We start from the raw sequence: 20626 nt of genomic DNA, 5'->3' as shown, positions 1-20626 counted from the left end.
TTTGATGGCATTTGTGAAGGAGTCAGTCAAGGCTGTTATTAAGATTGGCAGCTGATGCAAACAGCGACAAAGCAGCCCTGCACCACTTCAGGAGGGACCTGATAGGAAATTATCAGCAATATCTGGGACAGCTATTTCCTCCAGGTTTGTAAACATTTAACTGAGGAGATGTTAGCAAAGGCTTTTGCAGCAAACAGTCCTGAGCCAGCAGCCCAGGCTGGCTCTGCCCAAGCCCTCTACCCACCGCAGCAGCACAAGGAAGCAGGGCTGTATTTCTTCCCTTGATTTTTGGCACCTGGGCAAAGACAGGGTCAGACCTGCTGAGTGTTTAATACAGTGCTTTCCATTTCAGATACTAGTGGTGCAACTGAGTTATGGTGTAGGACCCTAGTCGAGGAGTCATTCCTTTGCAACACATTAAGGATTAGTTATTTTCCTGTTAAACTGGTGAGTTTGTTGCCTTAAATGGGTCGCTGTGTGTAACAGGCATTGATAGAAAAGCCTAATCCTACCTGATCAGTGTGAGTGACTATACAGACCCGGTCCCCTTGGGTAGCAGGTGACAGCACCAGGCTCCAGGACACAGAGGAGCTCTTCAGAGAGAGACAGAGCAGCAAGAGGCGACAGGAGGCTCCACTTGCACCTGCCTGCAATTAATTAATTACGAATCTACTCATTAGCTCAGCCCAGTGGCTCCCCCTCACTGCCAAGCCCCCAGCTGTCCAGAGAGCAAGTCATTATTTGAAAAGATTTCCCATTAAACCCGAAAGCAAAGGAATATTTCAAAGAAGAAGGGGTGAGAGCGACAGCAAGGGTGTACGCATGATTGCAATCGGCTCTTGAGGACGTGCTGGAGCGGCTGGATCCTCATCTTGGAGCAAGCTGAGAACGGTAAAGTCGATTTCATTAGCCTGCTCAGCCGCTGATGGCTCTTGTACCACATGAAAAACCCCGTGGCCCCCGACACTCCAGCCTCCGCTGGAGTGTGTGCATGGTTAATGTACGTGGGCACCCCCTTGGCTCCCACCCCACAGAGCAGTCCACCCGAATACAATCCCAGCTTGTGCTAAAAAAGAATTCAATATCACGAAGTGGGTGCCTGCCCTCCTTTCGTGCCCGGGCAGCAGCTGCAGCCCAGCTCTCAGGCTTTTATCCCAGCGGTGCACACATCTGCCTCAGCACTCGTTTTTCTATTACCTGCTTTCTGCTCCTTGCTTTAGTGGAGGCGCCTCTTTAACCGCAGTGATTTACAGGCGGCGTTACGGCAGGACAGGTCTGACACTGATTGAGTCGCTTATCTGCCGTCTCCGTCCTGTTCTCTGACAGCCTCTCCCCCAGGTATCAATCTGCACATCAGTTCTTTATTCCTGGGTGAGGGAAAAGCTGTCAAGGTTGCAGCTACACTGTCATCTTAATCTAAGCTGCCAGCTGCCCTTCATCACTTAAAGACCCCCGCTTTAATGCACACGCGCTTTGGGAGGGGGCCACTGCTTTGGAGGTAAGGACGTGGCAGCAAAATTTCATTTGCTCTGGAGGTGCCCGGGGTTTGATGGATTTGCTCTCATCTGTCAGGGTGCCCGTAAATAAACAGGTTTCCACGCTGTAGGTTCAGCCCCACTGCTTCTCCAGCAGTGCAGGGCGGCAGGAAGGGGCCTGTGCCCGTTTCTGGCTTTCCTGTGGGTTTCTGGATGCTCATAGCCCTCTCAGTTTTGTTTCCTTGTTGCTGCTCCTTCATAAATTCAAAAAAGCCACTGAAACACAATCTCTACCATAATGTTTATTAAATAGTAATTTTAAAAGGTTTTTATACAAATCATATAAACACAGCTTGATTTTTTTTTTTTCCTTTTTTTTTTTTCTTACACCGAAGAATCACAGTAAAAGCTCTTTAAGTCCATAAGTCCTGGCTCAGCCAGTGAATGGTCAAATACCTTGAACTGCAAATCCTGGAGAAGTTCCATTTCTGCATATAATTTCTTAATTATTTAATTCCCATGCTCACCCGCAGCACCTTCCCACAAAATGAAATCACCCAGCATTACAGCCCGCCTGTTCGCAACACGTCCTCACCATGGGAAGGGTGTGGAGGCAACAGCCCATTTCAGCAAAGGCATTAACACCGATTAATTGTCTCTTTTTCTTTCTTTTCTGAATTTCACAGAGGGAATTGCGATCAGCAAACCTAATCTATTTGCAGAGGAGGATGCAATGAGTTGAATGCACAGACAACTTATCTTTCGTTTTGTTTCCCTGTTGAAGTTACAATCAAACACAGTTTTCTGTAGAAGAACAGTAAAGCACCCAGCAGAGGTAAGTGAGGTATCGGCTTTGCAGCATTATTGGCCTGTTCCCGCCCGGCAAGTGCACGCATGTGGGTCCTGGCCCATCTGGAACAGGCAATGGGGACACACAGGGTGGCCACACCGCCGGGCCCGTGCCAAGATCAGCAGTACTCTCCTGCCCCGGATCAAGAGACATATTAACACGAGTCAGTCCCACGGAATAAGTCACATACACGATACATACAGAGAATTCACGTGAGTGTGCAAACACACTATTTCTGAATATATGTATATACGAACTCTCCTCTCTGTACGCCTACTAGACACCATAACGTCACCTTTTAAATTATATATTTTCACCTATTGTTTGCCTAAGTTGACTTTTCTACTGTATGGTCCTTTTCCATTCATCCTTCCCCTCTCCTGTGGTTTGAAGGGGATAAAAATCATCAAGCAGCAGCAATCCAGCTTTGAAATGGTCTGGTACATTTCCTCTTACTGCCTCTGTCTCTTTTGTACAGTAAAATAACATCCCTGTGGAATTTGTCCATGAAGAATGCCAAAAGAAAGAAGGTGATTCGAAAGGAGAATCTGAGACACATTTACTGCTGTTTCTGTTGGGTGCACAGCATGAATTAAAAAAATGAAGGCCTTTGTGTGGGCATGTCTCTGTGTGCGCATGTATGAACCGTGGATGTTTTGATGACACAGCTGCCGGTATCTGCTTCCCCAGTAACACATCTTTCTTACAGTGAAGACGACTTTGTTGTTGTTGTTCCTAAAAACTTACTGTCTGACAGAGCTCTTCGTGAAACACTAGACAAATGTTCCTATTCCCACGGCACGGAGGAGCAGCTGTGGCACTGTCCGTGCTCATCTCCCCTCCAGATGCTGCTCGTCTCCCTGAACACCTGGTCTCCTGCAGGATGATGTTTGCAGGGGCTGTGCAAACTGAGCTTCACAGCACTTCTTCACACCTCTGGCGCTCTGCGGTTACTAAGGAAAAGAAATCCATCCCAGACCCAAACTCTTTGCTAGGCGAAATGTTAAATCAGGTACTTCCAAATAGCTCCTGGAAAAGCAAACTCAATGTGCTGGAAATGTGCAAACTGACGGTGATTCATCTGTACTGATCAGAAATGAAGGCATTATTTTGGGGATTTCAACTCTTTTTCTCCACTAAAATGTTTTCCTAACGCTCCTCTCCCACGGCACAGTGGTAAGTGGAGACATATCAGCTGCCAGACAATGTAGCCAGACCACTTGAAAGTAGAAGGACCAGACTTCTTCAGCCAGGCTCTACCTAGTAGAGAGCGGTGAAGAAGAGTGTTTTGCTGGGGAAGGATGAAGGCCTCACTTGTTTGATACAGCACTGATCATCAGATGGAGGAAAAATACTTCTTCTAAGGCACTTGTTCAAAGTAAACCAAAACACAGCTCATAAATAAAACTTCAGGATTTTTGCTACTGATCGGGAGCAGTGCAGCTTTGCTCCGAAGGGATGCGACTGGCGGCTGTTTGGTCCATCGGTGTCGGCAGCACCAGCTCCATCCCAGCAGCTCCGGGGAGCAGGGCAGCGCTGCAAAGGTGAGCGGGACCATTTTCCCTCCCTGGCGCTTCGGAGAGGCCTTGGGGCTCGAGTAAACCCCCTTCCCAAAGCTGTCCCCTGGGTGCCAGCAACCTGACAGGCTCTGTCTTTTGTTTGCTGCAATCTTCTCATTATAGAATAAAAAAATAAGAAAATAAAAAAAAAAAAAAAAGGGCAGGATCAGGAATGGGAGATTCAAAGAAAGGCCTTCGCGATGAAGGCCTCAGCTGTTGCAATCCAAGATCTGGATTTAATAAATGGCTCTTATTCACAAATCACTTTAAGGCTCTTCAGCTTCTCTCAAAGAGGTGCTTCTACACATAGGGTTTCCTTTCTATTTCATTTCTTAATGACTTTAGAAAGTGCTGCTGTTACCATTGACACTAAACCCAGTATCCCACCTTTCCCCGCTACCAGGAGAAGGAAAGTCGCAGGTAACAACACGCTTCCATTTTCAGGACTGGAAACTGCACCTTCCAGGACTTGGTGTCAGGTGCACAAATCCCTACACTAAAGCGGTATGTGGACAGGGTCTAAAATGGACAGGGTTTCTGTGTGTGTGTGTGTGTGTTTGTGTTATTTCTAAAGACAGGGTGGCTGAAGAAATCCCTCAGCCTTCTCAGCAACTCATCAGAGAAAGGAGATGGGAAATAACGATCAACATTTAGTTTCTCACATCCAAAAGGTAAACCAGTCTCCCTCAACACGTCCCAGCCACGCGCATCAGCAGAAAATGAAGATGAACCAACAAACAAGGGTCTCGGTCCCCCCTTGCCCGGCACAGTCCGGTTTGCAGGAACGCCCGCTCGGTCCTGGTGGAGCACAACCCACCAGTGGGACCTGATGGCAGGAGCAGCACCTCCCCTCACTCCTCCCGTGCCCCTCGTTCCCCGTTATGGCATTCAGTTCCCATAGAAAACAGCAAAAAAAGTCACCCCCTGCCAGCCCACCTCACTGGGCGCAACGCCGAGGGCCATCGCCAGGGCACCCGTCAGGCCTCTGAGCAGCACTTCTGGTGGTTCATCTTCACCTTGTGCTTGATGCCGTCATACAGCTCGAAGTTGTAGTTCTCCAGCGTGGTGGAGCTCCGTGAGGACAGCCCGGCGTACGAGCACGTGCAGTAGAGAAGGAGACCGGCGCAGATGGCCCCGAGGAGGACGCCGAGGGAGCTCATCGCTATGATGGTCACCAGGATGGGATCCAGGGTGTAGAGCCAGTTTTTTTCTTTGTCCAGCTTCGGGGTTCCTGGAGAGTTAGTAGAGAACAGTGTGTCGTTCCTATCCGGTCCAAAGTAATCTGCAGTGGAATGGGTACTTATTATCCAGGGATCACTCTTCCCTTCCCCTCTTTATGCATTTGTCACTTGGAGTTGTGATGGTCTTACAAGAGTACGAGCCCCCTCCATGGGTATATCTCAGCAGGATTCACTAACCCAGGTCTAGAAGTAATGCAAAGCACTGAACTACCAAGAAAGTTAGGCGCCCTAATTCGCTTTTGTATCTCAGACTATGTAAACAGCATGCTAGCACTTCACACTCACTGAAACTCTGGCCCTTTAAGTGCTATTGGGTTCAAAACTATGGAAACAATCTGTCACAGCTCCCAGACTTAATTTTCTCCATTTACAAGTCAAAATGCCACACAAGTAGCAATTAATGCTTGAAAGATCAGTTCCACTTGTCCTAACACAAATACAATATATTGACTTTGCAAGGTTGCTGGCTGTTGAAAAAGGAAAACAAGAAAAGAAAACTAATATCTTTGTCCAGGCACTAAGCCACCACTTGAGTGTATGTGCTCAAGCCTGTTCTAGCTCCTAACACCCCATTAAGCCAAGGTTTGTGTGTAATTGTAGCATCTGATACTGAAACACAAACTCCCCCAGACAAATTGCCCATGTGGCAGTTCAGTACCAACCTGTATCGTCACTGTCTTCAAAGTCTTGCTCAGAGATAGGAAAGTCATCCTCCATTCTTGGGAAGTTCACTAGAACAACAAAATGGGAAGCACTATTTGTTTAAAGAGGTCTTGTGGGGCATCAGATTGAGAGACTGGCCAGAAAGCAATAGTTGAGCTACAGCAAGCCTCTTCCTTGAGGAAGGAGGAATAACTCTTCTTTCTTTGGCCAAAGTCAAAGAATACTCTTGCACATTCAAGAGAACAGGATCTTCCCACTACATCCCATTTCATGACCATCAGATGACCAGCTTTCAGAAAGGAAAGAGAGAGAAAAGCGAAGAAACCAGGTAATTTGAATAGCACTAAAATATTGTCATTGGTGCCTGCATAATGGCCATAATTCACTATTAACATGCTCATGGGTATTATCCTTATAACTCTGAATAGGATCTTAGTGCCTATCATTACCCGCCACTAATGCTAGATCCATTTAGTACACTCTACTTTTCATCTTTTCCCATTTATCTTACTGGACACAGAGCTTCAATGACTCAGTTTCTCTTTGGGTTTCACATAAATTCATAGTAATTTGAGGAAGCCATGTATCATCATTACATGTTTTAATGCAAAACCTGGTCGAAATGGGTTGAGTGGCAAATGGATGTCCATATCTAGGCATTTATGTTAACATTTCCCTGATCCAAATTCCTTTTAGTGGTGACATTTCTTTTTATTGTTCAGCACAGATCAAGCACCAGTAACCAAACGCACATGCTGTAATCTGACCGGAAGTTATTTTCCTGTGCAGTCTTCTTAGCATTATCTCTACCTATAGTTACCATGTTCCTTTTTCAGTTGTTTTTTTTTTTTTTCCAAAGAAAATGCCCTTTCATTTTGGTCTGCTTAGATTTTTTCAAAGCTGACTGTAACTTGGGGTGCTCAACTGAGAAGGCACCTCAAAATGATCAGGAACACAGAAAATCAGGGACTACTAGAAAGCAGTAGAACTCACGCCTTTGAAATAGTTGTGGTTGAAAACCAAGTCTACTTCACGTCTTGCGCAAAACTGGAAAGGGTTTTAAGAGATTCCTTAAAACCAACCCAAACCAAAGAATATAACTCGTGCCTAAAAAGCCACATGCGAAGAAGTTATTCAAAAACCTTATAAAAGAATATTTGTGCATATTTGCAGAGATTTAGGACTGCAAGAGCCTCCTGAATTGACAAATCCAATTTTTGCTATCCCAGGCAATGATATCAGGCTGCGACATTTCAAGCTGACTCGAGGCTGCTGGTAGCTTGTTGAAGAAACATAGGTGCACACCACCTTCTGTAAATCCTCACTTTAGCAGCGAGTTCGTCTGATTTCTCAACACTTCCAGAACTGACAGGCCCAGATGGCAACATCTTAGGGCTGGGAGAACAGCCTGAGGGCCTCTTGCAAACATTTAAAGCCGAACATGTGGAAAAATAACTTGCAAAGCAGTTCACAGGCGGAGATGTCGGCTTTGTTAGTCCTCCGTCAGAAGACAAGCACTGAAATTTGCCATCCCTGTCACCCACACAACCCTATGCAAACTGTAGGTTGCTTGAACAAAAGCTAAGGTGGAAACTCTGCCCAAGGAACCCCTGTGCAGGGAAAGGCTGTTCGAAGTATTTGGCTTTTTAATATTGTAGCTCCTCTAAATTTTGTGCGAGAACAAGCCTGCAATTTGGTGCTTTTTTTTATTTCCCAGGGTAGCCTTGAGGGAAAAGCCAGAAAAAACAAAGAATGGGTTAATCAACACTTTCAAAAGAACACCACTTCTTCAAGCCTGAAAGGAAGGAGCGCTGGGAAAACTTGAAAAGAGAGAACATCTATTCAAAAAGCCCAGCCCCAAATCTAGTTACTCTTCTAGCAATTTTCGCAATTCCCCATGCTAATATGCCTCCAAGTCCTGCTTAAATGATATCTTGGTCCTTGCCCATTCTCCTCCCTCCACCAGCCAGTGGTAGGCCGCCTTCTGTTCTCTGCACGTCATTTCATTGCTATCAGATTGTATGTTGTCACGCAGGGCTTTACGTTGGCTTTGGAAAAATGCAACTCCGTGTTTCTTTTTCCATACTGGGGTTTCTCGAGTCATTAACAAAAGCAGCTCTGGCTGTGTGGGAACTCAAGCTGGTGGTCTCAGTTCAGTTCCTAGTGGAGATGATTTCCCATCACAGAAGCCAGCCTGCTATTTGTCATCAATTAGGCTCCTTTGTGACAAATCTCAGCAATACTGTCACAAGTGGAGCAAGCTGCGGAAAGTGATACCTCTTGGAAAGCAGTCCCCAGAAAAGCCCTGCAAGAATGGGCAGAATGGGAGAAACACACATTGCCCTGTGCCATAGAGAGGTGCTTCCTCAAAGGGCAGCTTTCAGGCACAATTTACTTTGCATTTTAAAAGGAAAAAAAGAATAAACTGGAGAAGGATAGGCAAGAAAGTTATAGGGAACTGTATTTAAACAGGAGGAGCATTTCCTCCTGAGTGAGAGGCCGTTTCTAAAGCGTGTGTACTCAATGATGGCTGTAAACACCTAGCTGGTCATGCTGAAAAGATGATGTTAGTGATGCTGTTGGAAACGGCTGGATGCCGAGAAAAGGCTGTTATCTGTTGGATCTGAGAGCACTGCCAGCTAAAAGGCTAATTTATGGGACCTGGAAAAAGAAAGATGAGATTCTAATCAAAGACAAGGAGCAACTTAAGTACCACGTTCACATGAACTCACACGGAAGGAGAGCAGGAGAGAATTAGTATTTGCAGAGATTAAGGAGCTTTAATGTACATCTGTTTTAAAATAGAAGCAGGGGCAGGAGGGGCTGGGAGAGGGAGAGAGTTACTGGAAGAGGGGGTGACATGTGCTCGATACGCCTATGATAGCTTTGCACCAAGCCAAGAGATGTTGCTTTGGAAAGGACACCCTGGAGCACAGACACATTCCTCCAAGGCAAATGACCACTGCTGACAAAAAGATTGCTGTTTCTTTCGACACTGACTTTGTCTAGTTTAACTCCGTTACCTCCTGCCAGGTGCCTCCATCCCAGGGCAGAGCTCTGCCTATCGCCACATGTCTCTCTGCACACAGACATCTGCAGATGGTGGCTGTGGTGCCTCTCAGGTTCTTTCTAGAAGAACAAAATGAGCCTCTCAGTAGGAGGTGCCTTTCCCAAATGATACGTCAAACTTGCTGTGATTTCCAGCTCTTTTGCTGCCTGTCTCAGCCTCTCTGGTGCAGGGGAGCCTGGCCTGGAGCAGACTGGGGATGCACCAGGTGATGGCGGCTTGTGGGCTCTGCTACCCATGTTCTTTCGCTCCCATAACACCTGCAGCTGTGCCTCTTGGTACAAAAGAGGGGTAGCCAGCTGCCCCCTGGTCCTTTCCACAGCAGGGAAACAACTGTGTACTGCTCACTTCCCCAGAAACAGCAAAGTGCCCTCCTACACGCTCACCCCTTGCTCCTGATGACACAACAACAGCCATCTCGGCCAGTGCTATCCCACCCAGCAAGGGGAGCATTGGAGGTGCACAGCTGCCAAACAGCGCCCACGAGGGCCTGAAACACTAAACACAGCAAAGCCCAGGAAAACAGGGTCAGAAATTACCACTCCCCAGCCTTGGCAGAGAGAGGCCGAGCCGCAGCTCCACTCCTCGCTCTTCTCCCTTTGCTCATTCCCAGCCCTTTTATCTCCACAGCAATAGCGTGACTCCAGCACACATCATTTTGTTTTGACATAGCAAAGCAGCCGCCGTGGCCTCGCCTTGACACGGCTCCTTTTGGCAGCGGCACAGCGCCGCTCCTCCGGCTGAGGGACAACACCTCCCACCCTCCGTGAACAGGCAAACCAGCAGCACAGGCACCAGGCAGAAACACCCTGAATCCCCCACCGCTCTATTTCCAGCCCAAAATCTGCCTCACTTCTCTCTTCCCCACTCCTCCAGAAACGTAGAAGTATTTTAGTTTACAAAAGGGCTAAATCCCTGCCAAATTTCAAATTAAAACAGTGCTTTGGCTACGATTGAGCATTAAAGCAAGCAAGCAGCCTCTCCCCCGGCTCGGCCACCCTACGCAGCGCAGGAACCCTCGGACCTTATCCTCAGGTTACCGTGGGGCTGCCCCAGTGTTGGCGCACACTGCGGTACGGCCATCAAACACGGGGCACCGAGGAGCCTCTCGGGCTTCCCGTACACTGGGAAGCGCAGCTGGGCTGGTGAGGACCCCACCAAAAGTGACAGGAAGCCAGGCTGGGTGCTTGGTGCGGATGTGAACGCGAGCAGGCAGCTATTTGCGGCCCTGTGACACGTGCTGCCCTGCCCTCGCTGCACGCGTGACAGATGGCCGGGCCAAAGACGAGGCCAAGACAGCCAAAACGAGGACTCCGCCAAACCCTCCCTGCAACAGCCATGCCCTCTTTTGCAGTCGGACCCTCTCCCCAGCGCGTCCTGCTTTTGCACCTCTTTCGTCACAGGCACAAGGCCAGGGGAACAGCGGCGGCGAGGTGCATAGGTACAGCCTTACAGTGGAATGATACAGCGCGGTTTTCCTCTCCCCCTCTTAGTGCTGGACTACCCAGGTAAGAAGTCCAGGTTCGGTGCTCTGTGCCAAAGCTCACCAGTCCCAAACCGAGCAGCTCCTCAGCGCGAGGGCAGCGCTGCCAGCCAAGCACCGCCACGCAAGGGCTCGGAGCCCGGGGAGAAGCCGGCAGCTCTGCGGCATCCTGATATATTTATCGCCCTCCTCAATTCTTGCTGTTTGTTTTTACAGCGGCAATGGCTAACGACACTACTCCTCAAACTGGCAGTCACGCCTGCAATCGCTGCTAAGAGCCGCCAAAGCCGCTGATGGAGGAGCCGTGGCGGAAAGCCAAGAGGCTGTCCAAGCTCGCTTGTCTGCGTGCCAGGCTCTGATGCCCCAACACGGGGTAAGCAGGAACCAGCCCCAATAAAGTCAGCAAGTTTTCACAGGGTTTCCAGAAGAGCAAAAATCCCTACATGGCCCCTTGCACAATCCGATTTCTACCTCATCCCCTTGCATTCACCAGCAGAGAGAATTCCACCCTGCCCAGGAAAAGCCAACCTCACCATTGCAGCCTGGGGGAAGCAGCCACTCTGGCTACCCCCAAAAGTTTACCTTTTTTTTTTTTTCAAGTAGACTCCTAAACATCCAAAGCTACCTGCAGAGGAGCTTGCATCAAAATCATCCTAAGTTGTACTTATTTTTTTTAACAAAGCATGCTAATTTTACCTGCGTTTTTCCCTACGACATGCTGCAGCCTGAGCAGCACCCAACTCTCTGGTCAATCTGGCTGTGGCGCATATACAGAATAATTAAACCCTGAACGATTCCTCCCTTTTCGTCTGTTTACTTAACAGAATTTTTTTCTTCTGCGTTGGGAAACCATCAGCCAGTCCCTCCCTCCGTGTTTTTTTGCATGTGCATATTTGTTTTGAATTTTGCTTGGACAGTCACTGAAGTGTACAGAATGCAAATTACAAGTGTATGGGCTTTGCCATACAATTAGAGCAAAAAAGGAAAAAAAAAAAAGCAGCATGGGTCCTCAGCTTTGCTTGTGTTTGAACAGCCAAAGCGAGGGATCACATTTGAATAGTTTTTTTTGCTGATGGCCTGAATTCCTAGTAAAGCCAGGAAGTTTCATTGCAAAGCTGAGCCACAGGCCAGGGTGAAGAATATGGTAGAAGGAAAATATGAATAAATGCAGGAGAGAAAGCAAAACCTCTCAAACTGGCAGCGAAATATATTTCACATTAAATGTGATGCTGCTGACTCCTCTAAAGGGCAGAAAGGTGCACCTGAAGGTGACAGGAAGGAGCGAAGGTCTGTGTAACCTGCTGGGAGGATTGGGGTGAAGGGACAGCAGGGGACACACACCTCTCCGGACCCTCAGTGCTGTAGTACCCGGGCTGCTCCAAAGTCCGACATGTAGAGGCCCAGCAAGGATTTTACAGAAGAGGAACGCATTGCCATTTTCATTATTAATTTTGGTAATGGCTCACCCCGTTTTTGTTGTGCTCGGGGATGGAGCGGGTGGCTCAGCTGAGCTGGCAGCCGAGCCGGCCTCTGGGGCCCCGGGAACCCGGATGTCCTGTCTCCAGGGGCCCCAAATGGAGAAATTCTGCATAATCACATTGAGCAATATAGCACTCAAGCAACGTTAGCGAAATCCCCAAACAATCCTATGCGTCAGTCCAGCCGCCCAAAACTCCCACTAAGGACTGGTACAAATGTAATGGATCTAAAAGCCGCTGTTAATGGCCTGATCCTGAGGCCGTGCACAGCAGCTGTGCTGCGGGAGCTGGGGCTGAGCCACGGGTCTGCATGCAGCAGGAACAGGAGCTTCACTTTCCTAAAGGATATAGCCCTGATGCTCCAAGAGGAAACACAGGCTTCCAGAACACCACTTTGCTTCAACCAACAGCATTCTTGTTAGCAAAGAAAGAAGAAGGAAGAAAAAGCCCAGATATTTGTATAAAAATATCATCATTTTATTACATTCCACACAATACATCTTCAAAGAGTTCAAATTTTCACAAGATATTTTTCACACACAGGCAACTGGGCGATGCTGGGGATGTCAGGGCTCAAGGAGCTGGGGAGAACCGGGAATAAAAATCTCGAAGTGACCTTCTGTTTTGTCTTTGGTGATTTTGGTTTGAAAGACAGGTTGCCACATTCTCCTCTCTGACACTGACACACCGATGCGCACTTGCTAAAGTCCATGGGGGTGAACCTGGTCAAAGTGAGGGAATCACCCGACCCAGGGAGATCGGACTGACTATGGAAATGTGACGGTATCATCCGCTGACATGGCTCGGGCTGACCTGCAAATGCGGTAAGCACGTGCCAGTGTTTTCACACCTGTTTTAATGTGCAGCTGGCTGAGGCTGCTGCGTAATGCAGAGGCTCACGGAGAAAGCACCGGGCCCTGGAAACCCCTCTCCAGCGGCTGGTGACACCTGCAAGGTGACAGGAGCTGCCCCAGGTCCTTTGCAGCTCTGCGGGGACAGGCACGTCCCTGCTGCCCTCAAAAAGCTGTGGGGCCAGGCCCTGAGCATCCACCACCCCTGATGTGCTCACCATGCCAAGTCACCCTGGGCTTTTCTGTGCTCCCTGCATGTTTTAGACATTTGCTGCTGCAGCTGAGGGGGTCCCACTGAAATCTGTTGAACAAACAGCATGAGAAGCTGAAACACGCTGCATGAATAAAGGCAGGGAGGGAGGGGAGCCTGACAGCCCCATCAACAGTTTCCCCGGGCAGAAGGCTCCGCTGCAATAGGGGCCGATCCCATCTACGCGCAGCACCGTTTGCATTTCCACTTTTTCCCCAGATCAAAAGGAAGCTCAAGACTGCAGGGAAGTTAGAGCTGCTCGCCTCAATGCATTTTATGCAATATTCATGGGCAAAGGAAGGGTGGGGAGCACTAGCATGTTTAGGAGGGGGGCAGGGAATCTGATCACTCATCACAAATGAACACAGCCAAGATGGAGAACCTTGCTCACTGGAGGTACTTTTTTTGCCTGAAAACACATTAGAGTTAACGATTCAAACTACTTCTGCATGTCATCATTCAGTAATTTATATAAGGCATTTCCACTACAATACGCTGGGCCATTCAACAGTGGGAGGCGTACTGGAGGCTCCATCTCGCCTCCCTGGTTAAAGCAGCAGCAATAGCGGGGCCCCCAGGCACGCCTGCTAGGCTTGGCTTGCTAGATGTTACTGACGCTTTAAGAAGCAGAACATTAGCAAACGCAAAACTAATTGACATTCTAGAAAGTCAACTGGCAATTTTTATGATTCAGCAGCTATGAGTTGGGCAGAGGAAAGAAAACAAACCCAAAACCCAGAAAGGGGAATTACACTTGTCCCTTGAACACTTCTAGCAGAAAGACAAGGAGGAACCCTCTCCCCCTTCCTTGTGTAAAAGCAAAACCATCAGCACCCAGATACTTAGAAATAAATAAATCTTCAGTTCTCAAGAAACTACAGTATTTAGCATCCACCTTAGACCTGCTGAAGTCTATGTGTTACCCTAAGGCTGGCTTTAACAGATACAAACAAAACATTCATTATGAGCTTCTCTGATATAAGGCAACTTTAAATAGATTCACTTATGGGTGGGGGAAGAGGAGGGTTCCCTCCTTCTCCCCTTCCAAACAATGGCTGTGTTATCATGTTGGCTGCAGAAAGAATAAAATGGAGAGATCTTACTTTTTGGAAGTCTATGAATCTCTCCGGATTCTTCTAGCCATCTGAAGCGGACATTCCTACTGTCCAGCCTGGCCTCTTCTTCTCATTTTGCACCCAAGACATTAACACTATCAAACAAGAAACCCAGCCAAAGCTAGATAAGGCAACAAAAAAGCATTGCTCTCTTCCCCAAGTAAACAAATCAGGGTATTTACCACAAACGTGTCCCAGACCTTCCAGAGGGGAGGTGGGAAGGGGGGGAAAAAAAAAAGCATTCCCTGTGCAAGTAGAAGCAATAACAAGCAAATTAAAAGGGGCTGTTTCTAAATATACATTCAGTCAGTCAGACACACGCGCTTCCACGCACACTCGCATACACAGATTTAGCACACACCAGCTTCCAGGCTCACCACCACGTTTCCTTGCAGGTTTGCCTACCGGGAGGAGAAAATAAAACAAACCAAACAGGCCTAGCAACAAAAAAATACTCCCCAAACAAATACAAAAGAAAAAAAAACCCAACAAAACAACAACAACAACAAAACCAACACAAAAATGACCAAAAAACCCCACCCGACACCCCAAGAGTCCTCGAAAAGTAATCGAAAGGGAGCGTTCACTTCTGAAGTGAAGGGGTGGTGTGTCTCTTCTGGCGATCCAAGATGCAGCATTAGTTTAGAGTTTGTAAAAGATTCAGGGAGGGCTGGGGGGTTGGAGAAGGGACGGAGATGTCTAAGAGTTCACACGTATGCTAGGTAAGGAAAAAAGTGCAAAACTGAGGCAACGTATTTGAAGTCTTAGTTTCTGTCTGTCTGTCTGTTTTGTGTTTTGTTTGCTCTCTCGTTCCTGTTCGTCTCTCAGCAGCGTGAGCTGGGATCTTGCTCTAGTTTTATGGTTAGGGTGGGCTCCACGGCCACGGGGGCCCCGTTGGCATAGTGGGAGGTTTTGTAGGTGATGGAGTGATCGCTCTTCTTGGCCGCATAGCGGAACCGGTGGTAGTGGAGCACAAGGGCCAGCGCGACGGAGACCAGCACCACAACAGCACCTCCGGCGGCAATAACGTAATACCAGTAGGCTGGGATGGGCTGCACTGACACCGTGTCCACTGTGGGCTCGGTCCCTGGCAGGAGGGTTGCCCCTGGGGAGGAGACACAGAACAGGGTTGCTAGGTGGGAGGCATGCAGACGCAACGAAAAGAAACACACATGCTTTCAAGAGAACAGCGAGGAGCAGCGCGAGGTCCCGGGGATGCCTCTGGATCCGGGGCGAGCTCCGAGCACGGAGCACAGCCTGGCCTTTGCTGAGCCCGCCTATTCAAGGGCCTATTTCTTCCCTTTTAATTAATCAGGCTGCCTGGATTGCAATACGAATTCCATATGCACACTATTATTACTGTTATTTCTGGCGTCAACAAATGTTTTCCCCCCGCCCCACCCCCCTCTATTTTTTTGGCCTTCTGCTGATCAGCCGCCTGGTTTTGTCTCCACATGGCAGATGTTGTCAAGCAGTGACAAAACACATCACGTTCTTAATTGGGGGGAAGAGCGTAATCTCAGATGGCCAAGGAAGTTACCACAGGAGACTGGGAAAGAAATTACAGGGAACATTTGTCATTCTTACGGAAAAGACCGAGAAGAAGATCTCTGTTTGAAAACGCTCTGCACACAGAACTGCTCTCACTAGGCTTACAGATTCCCTTATTATTTTTTTAAAGAGAGAATGGATGGTTATGATTATTTACATGGGACAGGCTGCAAAATTCAACCCAATGCTCACATAAGAAACTGCAGTTTAAGCAAGCCAGGACTATTAATTCATGCTGATAAAGCCGATAAAGTGCTGCTGTGGCACAGGAGACGAAGCAAAATGATGGTTCCTCCACCAGCCGCGAGGTTTTCCTCCCCTCGCCATCCCCCAAAACCCAGGCACAGGGAGTGGAAATATAAGAATGAACACTGCACTCAGATTCATAGCTACAACCAAAAAAAAAAAAACCCTGAAAAGCAAAAAACCCCACACAAGCAAGACAAATCCTGAGAGTCTGGGAACCACCCACATATTTGTCATTGTAGGCAAGAAACGCGGATGTCTCAGGAGAAGCCTACCTGCCAGATCATGCCGCCCTCACCCTGTCTCACCCCTCGCTGCCAGGAATGGGGGTGGCCCTGTCCCTCCTGCCCCTGGACAAGGGTGGGCTGTGTGTTGGGGGCAGCGAAGGCAGGGGACACACTGACCTCCTTCTCTACCTCCATGGGCCACACTTGTATAAGGGAACAAAAGCAGCACATCCCTGTGCCTCTCTGAGCAGCTGCCTCTCACCTGGCTGCATGGAGGGTGGTGGTTTGGGACACCTCATGGATGTTTCCACCAGCTCCCACCATTGTGAGCATGTTCAACACCTCCCTGTGCTTCACTGATAACCCGCTGCTGTCCCCCACTGCAGATCCAGCCAGCCGAGCCGCCCCAGACCCGTATGTGTCCCAGCACCATCCCCGATGGATCAGCAACACCTCGCCTGGACCTGACAGCACCGCGGTGCAGGGCTGACCCCCGGGAAGACCACACACGTTTACACTCGGTGACAGTCTGTGCTTACACAGCACCTTGCTCCAGTGAGAGATTTGCAAGCGAACAGCCTCTCGCACCACTGGTACGCACTGGGACCCACTGGTGGAAACTGGGGTGAGGACGGGGGGCAGGTGTCAGAGATGCCGATGGCTCCCGAGCCTGCAGGGGAGCAGCACTGCCCTCCAAAAAACAGAGGGTGAGGAAAGTTTCCATGGCCTCCTGATGGCTGTATGTTGCCCAGTGAATGGCTGGGAGTACAAAAGCTGCGTCTGGCCATAGAGAAGCACGTGCCATGGAGGGACCTTGAGGCAGCTGTGAGTTCAGGACAACCTCTGCTTGGCTCTGACCCGCTCCAGATGTCCCGAGCAGCAGCCAGGGCTGCAGAGCCCCTCTTTGGCCCTCATTTCCGCACCTCGAAGCCCTGCTGGGGAGATAGCAGAAGCCTGGAGAGTTCATTTAGCAACTGAAGTCATTAAGGAATCACACTCAGTTGTCTCTAAGCCTTAACGAAGCCAATTCCCAACATTAATGATTGTTCTTCCTTACACTGTCAGCAACTAAATATAGCTGCCCATCCACTCAGCACACAGCGCTGATGTTATCTGCTCTGTTTTTACTGGCTCTGCTGCTCTCTGGAAGTTTAATATGAGTGGAAAAGTTCTCTGCTAAGGGAGATGGAAAAAAAAAAATCCATCTTCTTAACTTAATAAGTTTTCCACTCCCCTTTGCCTTCTGCCCCCCCCCCCCCCCCACACACACACTCACCCTTCCTCATTTATTCACTAGGGCTCTCATCTTAATAAAGAAATGCCTCCCGCTGTTGCCGTCAAGCTCATGGGTGCTGTGTTTATGCACAGATTGGGACACTGGTCAATGGAAACCTGATTTAATCCCAACAGGGTGGATGATTTCATGTGGGTTGTGCCGCTGTGCTCACACCTCCAACCTGGCCAGATACAGCCCCCTCCTCTTCCCAACAGGGAAGACTCTACAGGGACCAGTTTCAGAGCTGTGCGGCAGAAATCAAAATGCAAAACCAGCAAAAGTCATCTGGGGAAAAGAAAAGAGAAAATCCTTTCCAGAGAGTCTCCTAGAGGGCTGCCTGCCTTGCTCTGCCGCTGTCATGTCACAGCTCGTCCTCCTCTCTGAAATCACTGACATTAACTGCTGTGGACAAGCAACACAGCTGGACTTTTCACAGATAGCACAGATGAAAGTGAGTATTACACTCATCTAATCTGAATGCCACAAAACCAGTGTCAGCCTCAACCCCTTAATTGCTGCCTGTCATTTCTCCAGGAAGATATCCCTGTCTTGATTTCAGGATACCCAGTGTGGGATAATCCACCAGTCCCAAAGGTGAATTCTCCCCATGGTTTGTCTCCACGTTCTCTGGAATATGTCTTTTATTTTTAACCTGGTGTTTATCTTACTCCTTGCTTCCAGCCACTTGTTATACCTTTTCTTTAATGGTGAGATGCATCAACTCTCAAATGCAGCGCAGTTTAAGCACACTTGACTGGTCTTGTAAGATCCCGACCCACTAGCTGAAAGACATTCCACCCACACAATTCTCTTAGTGTTTGCCTTACAATCCTGGAGCCTGGAAGGTACATATTTTTAGTTTTGCTCCCAAGCCAGGAGAGGAAGGATTTGCTATTATTTTTAATGGCATCTGACTTTTTCAGCTCATCGTGTAACTGAAGAAGTGAGGGCTACAGAACATCTCAATACTTCCTGCACAGTCTTTCCTCTCCAGCTCCTTTTTTTTCTCCAGTGAAGGACTTCTTCCCATCCTTTTACCCTCTCCTTCTCTTGGGCATCTCTCTTTCCCTCATTTTACTACCTTGTGGTCTCCACTTTTCATCTTCACTTCTTCATCTTTTCCCTCTGCACTTTGCTTGGTCACTCCATCCCTCTGTCCCACCTACGCCTGCCCGTCAGCTCAGGGAAACCTTTTCAATCTTTTGCTGCAATTGCCCTCCTGTTGTGACCAGTGCTGGGACCTCACAGCGTGCCCTGGAGAATACGATGGGGAAAGGGAGGCGCAAAAGGCAGCAGGGCACGGGGGGATGAAGAAAAGAAACAACATGAGTTAGCAGGACTTCGGGACAGACTCAATGCGAGGACCTAGAGATGACGCGCCTGTTACAAGCCCCAAAAGACAAGGATGGTGCCTACAAAATAGGTAGCAGACAAGGGCCAAGAGAACACAGAGCGCTGGTGTAAGTAAGGAAGGGTTGTGAGGCTTTAACTATCAGGTGAGAATATCGCGACAGCTTTTCAGTAACACCGCAAGCCTGAGTGACAGGTAAATAAGCAGGCTACAAACAAAGCCAAATTCCTAGTTGTTACAGTAGGGGTATGACTGTAAAACACAGTGTTCTGCCCTGCTCATGTCCCACCCCAGGGACGGAGGTGTGCACATGGCTGCAGCCTCAGTGTCTATTTTGCCTTTACTGCCACAGCTCCCAGCACATGTACCCACCAGAAATGCAGCTGCTTCTGGGGTAGAGCCCAGCCATATCTTACAGCCCATCAACAGAGCAGGGGATGAGAACGGCATGGACATCATGTCCAAGTGAAAGCAAACAGCGCCTTGATTGAACTGACAAAACAACTTTCAAAGCTAAGGGGAGCCCAAGTTTGCTCTTCATCATAACACAACCCCCAGACGCGTTCCTGAAGAGGCAGGCAGGAAAACAAAGCCCAAAATCAAAACACAGGGAAAAAAACCTCAAACAGACTAAACTGATTTTTGCCCAAAAGCAGACAGCTTTTCCCACTCCAGAGCAACACAAACATCATCCCCACTGACTGCTCGAAGAGTGAGGCAGTTTTTCCGAGTTCCTCACCTTTTCTCTTACTCTGTAGGTTTGATCAGAGAAATGCCAGTTTCCATCCTCCAGGCTAGTATTAAGCTATTAAATGCACCATTTCACCTTGTTTTCCTTTTATCGACTGTCACCTTCAGAGCTTCTGATAGCAGTTCTCTCCCACTTCAACCTCCAAACTCCCTTCCCCTCCCAAGCAGATTGTCCCACCCTCCTTCGCCAGCAGCTCCAACACCACCACTACCAGAGCATCTACAAACTACAGCACAACCTTCCTCCATGCTAATATAAGTAATTGCCACCTCATCTCACTTTGAATTATTTTGTTTAAGTCAGTTGATAACTACCCTTTACTCCCCAGACTTCCCATTTTGGGCTCGGCTGGCCTTAAGGAGGCTGGGTGCCTTGTGACAGCAGGTTTTGTAATGCTATTCAGCCCCAAAACAGCAGGACTTGTCTGTTTGCCTGCTCCCCAGCACCCAACAGGACCCAAAGGGTGCAACCTCTTGCTGTTGTGGCCAGGGAGGTTTAGAACACACTTGTCATTTCACCGCTCAGAACATTTGCTGTTTGTACAAGCACACACACCGCTTTCCTTCCATGTAAAAGCCCATGCCAGCAGAAAGAAACCACTGAGAGAAGTGCAGTTTTACCTGGAAAGTAGAAGTTCTCACCTGGGAAAGCTGTGATGGGTTCTGCAAAGGAGGAAAAAAAACAAACAGAAACTAGTATTAGAGAGGGGAATATTATACATGAAGCCACAAGTTCATGTCTCCACTGATGTGCCCCACAGAAGCCACTGGCTGGGAACAGTGAGGGTACCAGCCAAGCTCACCTGATGGGGAGGACCCAGCTGAGGGTCATTTAGATTCAGCTGTCTGGCCTGAGTCATCCAAATTGGTCCCACCTGGCCCAGTGACAAAACCCTGAACCCCCCCCCCCCAAAATTTCCAAGAGCAGTTTGGTTTCTGGCTCAGGTCTGGCATCGTTATTCACATGGGAACTGTGTCACTTCTGGGCATTGATGCCATGCTCCTCTCCATCGCACAGTGCCAAGAAACAAAGGCAAGTGATTATTTTCTTCCTTCAAGATACTTTGAAGAAGTAATCTATTACAAATTACTGGATCTGAAAAGCAATAATCAGTACTTATTACTGATTACTTTCTTGCAGAAGTAATAGACTTCTGATTATTTTTAGATTACTTCTGCATTATGCCTGTGAG

At 48.4% G+C, this 20626-nt stretch overlaps 1 protein-coding gene across 6 annotated transcripts in view; it reads right to left on the bottom strand.

Moving 5' to 3' along the window:
- Positions 1-1764: 1764 nt before the first annotated feature.
- NRP2 (neuropilin 2) overlaps positions 1765-20626 on the bottom strand; it is an 82270-nt gene continuing 63408 nt past the window's right edge. Inside the window, exons 15-17 of one of the 6 annotated variants that reach the window (XM_082055184.1) lie at positions 20055-20096; positions 5788-5856; positions 1765-5166 (exon numbers count right to left, since the gene is read on the bottom strand). In XM_082055184.1, coding sequence (XP_081911310.1) covers positions 4862-5166; positions 5788-5856; positions 20055-20096 — 416 coding nt within the window. In that variant the 3' untranslated portion in view covers positions 1765-4861. Of the gene's footprint in view, positions 5167-5787; positions 5857-12251; positions 15138-20054; positions 20097-20626 lie in introns of those variants that run through there. The other 5 variants (XM_082055186.1, XM_082055185.1, XM_082055187.1 and 2 more) reach the window with 5 other exon arrangements.

This window comes from Streptopelia decaocto, assembly GCF_964273445.1.
Source record: "Streptopelia decaocto genome assembly, chromosome: 6".
Lineage (NCBI taxonomy): Eukaryota > Metazoa > Chordata > Aves > Columbiformes > Columbidae > Streptopelia > Streptopelia decaocto.
This window is presented reverse-complemented; position numbering and strand designations above follow the sequence as displayed.